The sequence below is a fragment of the Lagopus leucura genome, unplaced genomic scaffold, assembly GCF_019238085.1.
Source record: "Lagopus leucura isolate 7727_CA_CO unplaced genomic scaffold, USGS_WTPT01 Super-Scaffold_100004, whole genome shotgun sequence".
In the NCBI taxonomy this organism is placed as follows: Eukaryota; Metazoa; Chordata; class Aves; order Galliformes; family Phasianidae; genus Lagopus; species Lagopus leucura.
The window spans coordinates 33,950,235-33,962,869 of NW_024962264.1; the positions used below are offsets into that span (position 1 = coordinate 33,950,235).

The 12,635-nt window shown below is 37.4% G+C and overlaps 1 protein-coding gene across 2 annotated transcripts in view; it reads left to right on the forward strand.

The window, feature by feature from the left end:
- Nucleotides 1-12,635, forward strand: part of PRDM5 (PR/SET domain 5) — an 84,489-nt gene that overhangs the window by 24,336 nt on the left and 47,518 nt on the right. For both annotated transcript variants that reach the window (XM_042871352.1, XM_042871353.1), the window contains exons 4-8: nucleotides 5,503-5,686; nucleotides 7,104-7,278; nucleotides 8,350-8,442; nucleotides 8,704-8,825; nucleotides 12,467-12,546. In XM_042871352.1, the coding sequence (XP_042727286.1) occupies nucleotides 5,503-5,686; nucleotides 7,104-7,278; nucleotides 8,350-8,442; nucleotides 8,704-8,825; nucleotides 12,467-12,546 (654 nt within the window). The remainder of the gene's footprint in view (nucleotides 1-5,502; nucleotides 5,687-7,103; nucleotides 7,279-8,349; nucleotides 8,443-8,703; nucleotides 8,826-12,466; nucleotides 12,547-12,635) is intronic.

Genomic DNA, 12,635 nt, shown 5'->3' on the forward strand with positions numbered 1-12,635 from the left:
GGAAGATTGGAAAATATGTATTGAGTTGAAATGCACACTGAAGAGTGGGAGGAGTCCTTTTTCTCAGGAAAAAATGTCAATCATTTGTCAGTTGTTAGGTATCATTGTACACATTCAAATTTCTGAAGAATTTAACTGCAAGATAATGGTATGTAGTGCCATATTTTCAGTAAAAAACATTATTCTGCAGATGAAAGACTAAAAACAATGCCTTCTAATTCTATGTGAGGCAATAACTATAAGCAAATAATAGAAGAAAAAGAAAAAAAAGGTCTATCATAATACAGAATGTTCAAATGGAAAGATCACAGAATCACAGTGTGGCCAGGGTTGGAAAGGACTTCAAGGATCGTGAATCTCCAACCCCCTGCTGCTTGCAGGGCCACCAACCTCCCCATTTAATACCAGACCAGGCTGCTCAGGGCCCCATCCAGTCTGGCCTTGAACACCTCCAGGGACGGGGCATCCACAGCCTCTCTGGGCAGCCTGTTCCAGCACCTCACCACTCTCTCTGTAAAGAACTTTCCCCTGACCTCCAACCAAAATCTTCCCTCCCTCAACTTAAAACCACTTTCCCTTGTCCCGCCATTATCTACTCTTGTAAAGAGTTGACTCCCTTCCTGCTTGTAAGCTCCCTTTAGGCACTGAAAGGCTGCAATGAGGTCACTCCACAGCCTTCTTTTCTCCAGGACAAGCCCAGCTTCCTCAGCCTGTCTTTGTAGAGGAGGTGCTCCAGCTCTCTGATCATCTTTGTGGCTCTCCTCTGGACCCTCTCCAACAGCTCTCTGTCCTTCTTGTACAGGGGATTCCAAACCTGGACACAGTATTCCAGATGAGGCCTCAGAAGAGCCAAGTAGAGGGGGACAATCACCTCCTTGTCCCTGCTGGCCACCCCTCTTCTGATGGAGCTCAGGATACCATTTGCTTTTTGAGCCGAAAGAGCATGTGGCTGGCTCTTGTTAAGCTTTTCTTCCATCAAGACCCCGAGGTCTTTCTCTACAGGGCTGCTTTCAAGGATTGCTCCTTCCAGTCTGTGTAAATGCCTGGGATTCCTCTGCCCCTTGCACTTTGTTGTGTTGAACGTCATTAGGTTCACCCGGGCCACCTTTCAAACCTGTTGAGGTCCCTCTGAATGGCATCCCATCCTTCCACTGTGTCAACCACACCACTCCGCTTGGTGTCATCAGCTGAGGGTGCACTCAATTTCATCACTGATGTCATTGATAAAGAAGTTAAAGAGCACTGGTTCCAAGACAGACCCCTGAGGGACAACGCTCATTACTGGCCTCCACCTGGACGTTGATGAACACCCTCTGTGTGCAGCTTTTCAGCCAATTTCTTATCCATCGAGTGGTCCACCCATCAAATCCACATCCCTCCAATTTGAAGATAAGGATGTGGTGGGGGACCATGTCAAACACCTTGCTCAAGTCCAGGTAAATGACATCAATCGCCTTTCCCTTGTCCACCAATGCTGTCAATCCATCATAGAAGGCCACCAGATTGGTTAAGCACTCAGAACTGCAGAATGGGATAAGAGTACAGGAGAAATGTAGGAATTACCATACTATTTTAATCTAATTTTCTGTTCAGTCTCTGTTTGAGGTCTCAAAGATTGTCTGCCTTAACAAGTAATAGAGCAAAATCAGCAGATAAAGCTGAGGTTCCTGTGTTTCCTTTGCATTTGATTCAAGTGCTATATTTCAGATTAGATTTTGACTAGGCTCCTGGACTAACTGTTCCATTACCCATTTTTGAAGAGAAGTCTGTCTGGGATCTATCTGCTTCCTGACTGATGAGAGCCACATCCGTGCTGCATGCTTAGGATTAGGTTGTGTGGGATAGGGCTATGTGCTTTAAACAGTTGAGCCTTTGATAGTATATGAACAATTGTGAAACCTGAAAAGCTTCTTCTGGTCTTTTTGTCATCCATTTTCCCTTCCTTGGTTGGGGGGGTGGGGGAAACCAGGTCCCCAGCAGCAACTTTGCAAGGCTCTTGTTTCACCCAAGCACTTTCAGAGGCAGCTGATCCACTCTTTCTACTGGAAGGTGTTGTTATTTTGATTGTGCTTTCCTAGTACTTTTTTGACCTTTCCTGTGTCTGAACTTGTAGCTTTGTCTTCCTCTGCTAATCTCTCCATAAAATCACCTCCACCCATTTGCTGTCTTGGAGTTTCTGCCCTCACAGACCTTGCCTGGTTGTACTCTGGCAAGCATAAAGCCTTGAATCTGCTTGAACCTGCTCAAGGAAGAGGGTGTGCGAGTTATTTTATTTTATTTTATTTTATTTTATTTTATTTTATTTTATTTTTCTTTTTTGAAGAGCTACCAAAGGAGAACTGGCATTACAAGGAGGCTGAAGAGCTTCCATGCAGGAAATTGGATGTGGAGGAAAGCCAACTCCAACTAACACTGCTTTAAGAGCAGTGATTGTGGTCACTGTGTTTTCAGCTTTGAGGAAGTGATCATATATGCAGACTTGAGAAGTGAGTCCATGTGAATCTAATGAGACTCACTAAGGCTAAGTGCAAGGTTGCAGCAATTGCAGATTTGTGTACAGACTGGGAGAAGAATTCACTGAAAGAAGACCTGTGGACTTGGGGGTCCTGCTGGAAAAAAGCTGAACATGAGCCAGGAGTGTGTTCTTGCAGCCCCAAAGGCCCACTGTATTTCGGGCTGCATCAACAAAGAGTGGTGGCAGCAGGGAGAGAGATAGATGATTGTCCCCCTCTACTCTGCCCTCTTCTCATCTGGAGTAATGTGTTTAGATTTGGGGCCCCCAGTGCAAGAAAAATGTACAGTTGTTGGAGTGGGTACAGAGGAGGATCATGAAAATGATCAGAGGGCTGGAGCACCTCTGTTACGAAAAAAGGTTAGGGGTGCTGAGCTTGTTTAGCTTGGAGTATAAAAGACTCCAAGGAGACCTCATTGCAGCCTTCCAGTACTTGAGGATAAGCAAGAGGAAGACATGAACAGATAGTGATAGTAAATGCAGAATTGCTTTAAACTAAAAGATGGGAGATTTAGGTTAGTTGTTAGGAGGAAATTCTTTACTCAGAGAGCAGTGACACACTGGAATACGTTACCCAGAAGAGAAGCTGTAGATGCCCCATCCCTGGAGTGTTCAAAGCCAAGTTGGTTGGGACCCTGAGCAACCTGATCTACTGCTTGATATGATAGTTGGCAACCCTGCCTATGGCATGGGAGGTAGAATCAGATGATTTTTAAGGTCCCTTAAAGCTTAAGTCAATCTATGATTCTGTGATGCAACTGTCTTATGCTTCTTGCATGAAACAGTATGGTGTGCTGTCAGTGCTTGCTGGCCCTTGTTTCCTGCCAGCTTCCTCTACTACAAAACACAGATGTTGTTAGTAAATTGAAGAGCTATTAACATTTTTTGAATGATTTTTTTACTTCTTCCACCCTGTATTTGTGCATATAGATAAATATGCTGGTGGAGGGAGAGATTTAAATTCCTTGGTGGTTTCTGGAGAACTCTCACTGCAGCCTGAGGAGCTTCTACAGTGGGGATACGTCTATTAAGTATCACTCCAAATACATGACAATTAGCATAGATTGAAAAGCTGAACAAATTAGCTTTGGAGGAAGAATGAGAATGAACTTGAGCTGTGATTTAGGTTGGGTTAGAACTGAAGCTGATTGAGAGTCATTAATACTTCTTTGTTATATTTTTTAATTGACCAAAGGTACGCCAACAGGACAGAACCATGATGCCTTTGATATACTGTAAAAGATGTCCCAGATGTACACTGGGGAGGTAGAGAGGTGGTGAGGATGCAGCAATATTGATAAGATCTTGATTGCTAGGATTCATGCATTTGGTATAGATTATGAAAAAGTCCTTAGTTCTGGTTGCTATACTTCTAGATTTACTTTGTGGTGTAAGATGTGTCATGTGATGTAACTGAAAGGTGCACTATTGCTTCTGTAATTCATAAGTTCTGGGACACTATTTTTGCCTGTGATACGTATCAAAAAATTAAAAATTTAAGAGAAGTTAATAATTGATGTAAGCTTATGCATGCATTTATAAGATTGTCTTGATTTCTAATAAGATTGGCATGGGCAGGGATGCTTATCCTATATGGAGGCTTAGTATAGGCAGACCTTTTATCTTTCCCCACATTAGAGTTGCAGGAGATTATTTGTAAATTTAAGTATTCTGACATTATTGACAGAGTCGTGGAAAACAGCCACTCTTAGATGTACAAATAAGTTAGTAATGTGCTGTTAGATACGTGGACTGTGCAATGTATCTTGAAAAAGCACATAATTAGTTTTGATTTCAAATGTGATTGGTGAGATGAGAAAAGAAGTGGTGAATCCTGGAAGGCAGCAGCACCTATGAGTCCATTGAATTAAATAGGTTTCACTGTTGTGTGACAATAACATCTGTAATGTTTAACAGACCTTCTAAATAAGAGGAACCCTACATCTCTGTTGACAGTTTAAATTAATCTCAATATATTATGAGAATTAAAAAACATTATCTTCTGTGCTGTGAGGCTTGTTATAAAGTCTACAGCTAAATGTACATTAAAGAAGCTGCAATTAACTTCCCTGGATGTAAATCAAATAAGCTTTAAGATTTATGGTACTATTGGAAAATTTTGTTGCATAAACATGGTTCTACTTTTGGTGCTTTGAGTAACACCCAACACAGTTGGTTCATATACACCAAAAAAAGCAGCTCTATATATCAGCTTAGGAATACAACTGTTTTTGCTACTGCTTCCATCCCAATCTACCTTGGTAACATTAATTAAACACTGTTGAAGAATAAAGATGTTGGGTTATGTATCTGTTTGAAAGCTTATTTGTTCATTTTGGTGAAGATTTTGCATCTTATTATTATGTAGTTTGTTCTTTCATGTGGAATCTGGGCTTGTCTTCTGTAATTTAAACCAGCAGAGGGTTTTGATGAGATGGTTTAAAGTACATTATTTTAATAGAAGTTCTTGCTAAACTGATAGTGAGGATAACTGACAAGGGTTGAAGATCTGTTCACGAAGTGAGCTGGGAATCTTGGAAATACCATAAAAAGCAGTAGGTAAACATGCTCCTGAAAGCTGGATTCTAACTCACGTATCCTATCCAACAGAGGACCTAGCTAAAGCTTATTCATTATTCAAATTGAATTATTTTTCTAATATTTGGACTTTTCATTTTCAAACTCTGAAGTTCTTGTTAGGAAGAGTGTGGCAAGAGAGGGCAATTTCGGCACCAGCTTTTTTACCTTGGTCAAGACTACAGTCCTAATTGAAAAAGCTTCCTAGGTGAGACAGAACATATTTCTGAATCACAAAAGCACCTTATCCATGCAACCATGCTGGGAAAGAAATCCTAGGTGGGTGTTCCAGCTTTGTGCCCTCTGGGGAATTAAGCCAGTCCTGTCATAGTTCTAGGGTCCCAGACTTGACTTTAAATTTTACTTTTTCTAAAGTAATTATTTATTCTTGTTCTACTTACGGTTTGCAACAGGAAGGAGAAAATATTTTCTATCTTGCCGTGGACGATATTGAAACAGACACAGAACTTCTGATTGGTTACTTGGACAGTGACATGGAAGAAGAGGAGGAGGATGAGGAGGAAGTAACTGTTATTCAGGAAGATGAAGACAGTGGCAACAATAAAGAAGTGCAACCAGCTAGTGAAAAGATTGCAGGTGAGCAATATGTGAAAACTAGTATAGCTTGGGAGCTTAAAATATAGTCATAGGTAGTGTAATGTTGCAGATTGGCTAATAAGATTAAAAATCTAAGAAGCCCTTGATAATAAATATTGAGTATAATACCGCTATTAATACTAGTATGCAAGAAAGGAGGCAAGATGGTTTCAAAAATGTGCAAGGCTGTAACTCTGAAGTATTCTTGTACTGAAGACTAGCTCAGAAAGTAGACAGTGTAAACGAGCTGAGATTTTACATAGCTGATTTGCTATAATTGTATTCAGTTAACTAAGCATCTTCCTTTTGGAAGAAGAAAATCTTGTTAGGTAATGTAAATCTGTACAGATTTGGAGAGTTGAAAATAAGTGGTATCTGTGGCAGGAGGAGTTATAAGCAGTTTCATTCATGATGCCGAGAAGTTGATGGGATATGATGACCCTGAATTTGCTTGTTAGAGGAAGGGCAGGTAGGGTAGGTCTGTTGCCTACTGTGTCACATGAGTGTCATACTGAAAAGAGTATGGGCAAACGTTGTCCATCCGTGATTGATTCTGTCCTCTTGCAACTAACATCAGCTAAGATGCATTACATTATGCAAGTTTTCCTCTTAACACAGAACTAATATAGTGCAATTATTTCTTATGTCACTTTCACAGATGGCTTTGTAAGATGTCTTGTGCTAATTGTAAAACTTTTATAAACTTTTTAAATATTATGGTAACTGCAAGCTTGTCTTTTTAATATTTTGAATCAGTCTCACTTGGAACTTTGATGTAGTCATAGTATGCCAGGATTAGAAGTGATAATGTTTGTTCCAAGCTATATAGATTTGTATTCTGTATTTGCTCACAAAAATAATGGGAGAGGATGTGAGACAGTTCCCTGTAAGGAAAAGGTTGTTAATGTGAAGTCTTTTTGTTTTCTTTAAACAGAATTTGCTTAAAATAGATTTGTCTTGCATCCTGGTTCAAAGTGAATCTAGAATCACTAACTCAGAAAAGTATGTCTGCATTGTATCTAAGCAGTCTACAGAGATGGTAGTCTCTGCCCCTCCTAGAGCCTGCATAACAGGAGAATCAACTCGTATTAGACCTTTATTTTGTAATATGAAGAAGTCTTTAAACAACTGCTGAAGTGAATAAGGGTGCACAGCTAAACCTGTGGTCAAAATCTTTACTGTTGTCAGATGCCTTAAGTAGGAAAGAGCATAATTTGCTTAAGTATTGGCATTAAATGCCTATTCTTTTTTTTATTTTCTTTTTTTCTGGCATTTTGGTTTTTCAGTCCGTTGAAAGACATAGTCTCTTGTGAATTTCATGACGCTGTTGTGCATAATCAGTTTCTATAAAGGAGTATCTCTTAACATAACCAAAATATTCTTGAAAGTATTATTGTTTTCTCCTCCAATCATTCAGATCCCCTCACTTGTAAAGAGGACCATGCATGCCCAAACTGTGAGTCCAGTTTTGCAAGCCAGGAGATTCTAGCTGAACATCTTCAGACGTTGCACCAAAAACCCAGTGAGGAAAAGGAATTTAAGTGCCGAAACTGTGGAAAGAAGTTCCCTGTTAAACAAGCTCTACAAAGACAGTAAGTAGAAACAAGAATGTTTTTCAGAGTTCCTTTTCATTCAATTGTTTATATCCTTTGGCTTAATCACAACAATTTTTATGCCTTTGTATTTGTATTCTCATTCTTCTAATAAATTCCTTAGTTTCTTGTATTTGTTGAAGACTTCAATTTGAATAAAAAAATGTCACTACTTTTTAATATTTTAAAATCATATACTGTAAGCCCAATTAAAGCTACTGATTGGTGCAAAGCCCTTGATCTCCATCTCGAGTGGGTTATTTAATAGTGTAGGAGGTCTGTTATAGCTGGAATTGCCATTACTGAATTAGAATGAGATTTAGAAAAAAAAATGAACGATATTCTAAAAAGAAATAGAAAGGAAAACTATACTTTATTTTGATTTAATTAAATATTTGGATGAAAAAAAAAAACATAGAAGATAGCAGATAGGTAGTCTGACATGCTTTTATACAAAAATATAACCATTTTTTTTCTTTTCTTGCTTATGTATATAAATTTGCTTGCAATAAAATAGTTATATTACTTTTTATTATATATTCAATTATAGTAGTACATTGGATGTCCAAATATCTTGTTATAAGTAGTTAATTTAATCTAATTCATGTCAGAAAGAGACTCATATTGCATTGTGTATTACAAGACTTATGTCTGAATAGTAATAATGTTTGTTAAACTGGTAGTTCTTTATGAGCTCTATGTTCCTTCATGGAAATAGTTAAAAAAAACATAGTAGAGAAATATTTAAGTTATCTAATAGATATTTAAATATTTTTTTAAATTGAATATAGACATGTTTTGCCCAGTCTGAAGTGGGAGTTGGATTTGTATTGTATAGCTGGTTAAATAAATCTTTATATTATGCAGAGTAAAATTATAAGGATACAGCAATAGGACTACAACTCTTGATGTTCATGCATTTGATTAGTCTCCCTAAATTCCAGGATACCTCTCATGTTGCACTGGTTACTCACATACCAAAATGTTTGTATTTTGATCTATTGCTGCTTCAATTCTGTGTAAGTTGTAAAATGGTCCCCTTACTTTTATTTTATTTATTTTTTTCTTTAGTGTACTTCAGTGCACAGAGAATATCAACCCAGGAGACTCTTCAAGAAGTTTTCAGTGTTCTGTTTGCAATACTTCCTTCAGCTCAGAATCGAGGTTTTGTGTCCAAGTTACTGGACTGCTGTCATACCATTGCTGGCCTTCCTTTGCATGTTAGCTTTCAAGCTTGTTAATGTATGTGAATCCTAACAATGAAAGAAGTCAAATGCTTTCATTCTTATTTGCTGTAAGTAATGCATGAGGGGGCCTTGGAACTCTGCAGTGCAGCATGTCTAGAGCTCAGAGTACTTACTATATGTCTAGTTTCTGCATATACTGCTTCATGTGTTGTTTTTATTTGCTGGTTATCCCATATAGTTATGAACAGCACAAGGAGGCATGCAGAGGGGATGCCAGATTCATATGCAAGGCAGATAGCTGCGGGAAGAGGTTCAAGAGTAAGGATGCCCTGAAAAAACATAAAGAAAATGTTCATAGTGGTAAGAAAGAATTTAATGTTTCTTTGGCAAAAACATAAAAACCAAAAAAGTTCTAACACGTTGCTAGCCTTAAATGTGCAAATCCAAGTCACCATTGTCTTTGGTTTCTTTTTTAATGGATTCATTTGTATCAGAAAGAAAATTAAGTAGTAACTAATTGCAAGGATAAAGTATTCCTTCTCACCCAGGGAGAAATTACTGTATACCAGATGAATCATTAGTTGCTGCAGGAAATGTAAGGGAATTTGGGTAAGTTTGAATTAGACAAGTGTCAGATGAAGCGCAACATTTCAGTAGTGAGGAAAATCAAAATCAGTGGTACAAATGACTACAGGAAGCTGTGAGTTCTTGATCTTTTGCTATTTTCAGGACACAATGGGATGTCTTTCTGGAAGACATGCTTCACAAATGGTTAGACTTGATGAGGATATTGCAGGAAATTCTATAGCCTCTGTTGTACAGGAAGCCAAATCAGGCAATCGGCTAGTCCCTCTAGGCCCTAGCTGTTTTATATCTGTGCACTGTGAATCAATACTTTTCAATCAAACACCAGTCTGTTTTCATGAAAGGGCAAAATGCTTCTTTCAGGTCCACAATGCAGATCTCAACTGTCACTCTGCTCTCTCTGCATGTCCCCTCTCAGTGTTACTGGCAGATCAGTATGTATGGGGACAGTAGAATACTACAGTGTGAAGAAAACAGTCTTTACTTGATGAGAACACTGAGATGCTTTGTAAGATTTTCATTACATGAAGTCTCTTTCTTCTGCCAAACTCTTACAGTGTACAGAAGCCCTTCCATAACAATTTTTATAGAAGTTTATCTACTTTTTTTTTTAATTTATTGTTGTCAGTAAGGTATTTTTTCAGCTGTGAATGTTATGTTTAGGCTCAACTTCGGTTAGTTATATACAGGTATACAAATCCCACAATTACTCTCTTGTATGATCAGTCCAGACATGACTGAGGTCAGGTGCCTGGAGGATATTTTATTTCCACCTATATAGTGAGCAGAGCTTTTATTTTACCATTTGGGAGTGAATAGAAATCACAACTGGTGTCAATACAGGAGGGAAAATAGCCTACTATTGTTGAGGGAGATTTCTAGTATTCCTTCACGCCTTGCAAAACCTGGAGGCAAGGGAAAGTAGAAAGGACTGCTACATATGTAGTTCATTATGCAAAGCTATGAACAGAGACATAGATATTCATTATCACCTTCCTCTTCTGAATGCTCTTGTAAGTTAAGGTATTAAGTTCCCATATTTATATGTGCATCAGCATATGCCAATACTTAAATTTTACAATAGCAAATGTAGTTATGAGATGAAGTACTTATGTAATACTATGAGTCAAAGTGTTGAACTGATTGACGTGGTATAATGAAGTGAGAAACATACCTTATATTATGTTTTCACAGTCTGCTCACTATGCATAGGCAGCTTTGCTCATGATTATTTCTCTTTCAGTCCTCTGATCCATTGTGGTAGTATGACCTGAGCTAGGCATACTGAGTTTACATTCAAAGTCTTTGAAATCCTATATGTTCTTGAAGCCTGCTATTAGATTCTTTCATTTCTTTGTACAAATATTTGTTGGAAATAAAATTCTTTACTTGGAAATAAAACTGTGGGCAGCAAAATAGTTTAGCAATGAATAACATTCTATCCAAATTCCTCCATTAACAGCAGGCTATGATATATCAAGATGAAATACATAACCTTTGTTTTCCAGTTTAGCTGCTTTAGTTTTAATCTTTTCAATCATCAACAGTATGGAAACAATGAAGACTGAGACACGTTTTGCTAGTCTCAGAGGGCTTAGAAATGCTAATGTTTCTAGTTACAGCCCCCATGGGCCATTTAAGATTAGAAGTCATTTCAACATGTTTTAGCAAAATGTTGTGTGTGTATTTGCATTGAATTTTCAAAAAGTAGTTTTATTTTAACAACATAAATAATGAATATGTCTTGTTATCAGTGTCATTTGAAAGTCTGTACTTTTGCATGAGAAATTACTTTTCCTGAAGTGGTATGAAATGTTCCTTTTAAATTTGCCATGTTTACATTCATGCACACTGTTGGCATCAATGGATGGAAAAAATGCCAGTTAGGAAGATATGTTATAGTTTCAGTTAGACAAAAGACCTTCTTTTTAACCTCTCATGTTAGTAAACAAAAGGAATAATTTATCTGCTTGTATTGTGTGCCAACTAAGCGGATGTAGTTAACTATGACATCATTGTTTTTAAGTGAACCCAGAAGAAGAAGAGTTCCTTTATTCAGGGGCAATTCCTGGTGTCCTGGGTGATTTATTCTTTGGCCATTTCAGCAAAAATAAGTGATTTCCTTTTGATTGCATTTGAAAGTAGAAATTTGGTGTACACACTGCTTTGCAGCCACAGACTGCTGGTGTTCTTGCCTCATTTACTTAATACACAAAATTTTGAGTGCCCTACATGCATCTTGAGGTGAGGGATTTTTACTAACCATCTTTAATTGACTATTTTGTTTGTATGTAGGCTTTAATATATAGTCTAGAGCAGTACATGTGATCTGTTTTTTAGTACTAAAATAGATGGGGAGAGAGATTATAATTATTTATTAAAACTTACTACTTTGGAAGGGAAGACAAAAGTAAGGTGAAGCTTAATGTTTTCTTTCTGAAAATTCCTCCCAAGAAATAAAGTGGAAAAGCAAGTCATATCATATTAATTCTTTAGGACAGCAAGATTGGGAAAGATACACAATACCAAGAGTCTGAAAAGTAGAGCTGAAAACCATCGATGATTTTGATTAGGATCCAGTTCCTCTGTGCTTGAATAAACAATGCTTGCCTTTCTTTGGTTCTGAGTTCATTCTTTTTAGTGTTCAATGCAGTTTCAACATTTTTTCATATAAGCTGTGAAATATCTTGCATGAACGTATAATTATAAACAAATAATCAGGTTTGTGGTGTCTTTGCCTTGTAATAACATAACTTTGTAGGTTACTAATATAAATTTTAAATCATAGAGAAACCCAATTAAATGCTCTGTCAATTTTTAAAGCAACTGTGAAAAAGGAAGGAAAATATATTTGGTAGCTGACCACTTGTAGTTTGAACTGTGATTTATATTACAAATTACACTTGAATTCATGATCTGGTATAATACAAATTTCCTATCTTGTTCAGTTAAACACCATTAATGTATGTTATTTTATTCAGTAGCAATCTTAATGCTTTTTGAATAAGAAAATTGGGAAATAGTTGTTTGGGATTTTTTTTTTTTTTAATTTTTTTTGTCATTGTTGCACTAACTCCTTTCAGGAACACTTCTATTAAAATTATAGTATACAGTTCTTGAAGATATTAGTTGTATTGGCTTCTGGAAGGATACAGCTCTTCAGTTCTAAAGTGAAATGCTCTTAGTTGTGAATTGTGCTCTTCATTCTTCGTACTGATCTACATTCCTTTAGTAACTGACTAGTTGGACACCCACAGAGAACTCCTGATACTGAATACTTTCAAGATGGGGTACAAATGTAAAGATCTTATGTCAGTGAAATGACCCATGAAAAGTCACAAGCTCAGTAGAAATATTTAGGTTCTTTCTTAGCACTTCCTTTTTAAGATGTTGGTGGCATTTTGTTTCTGTTTCAGGAAATTCTAGGAAAAAGCTGACGTGTTCAGTGTGCAATAAGAAATGTTCCTCAACAACAAATCTCCAAGAGCATCGAAAGGTCAGTAAGATGAAGGCTAACCCACAGCAGGCTTTGACTTCCCTGAGATGTAATACCGTGGTGCTTAGGTCACTTAAAAGATGCTGTAA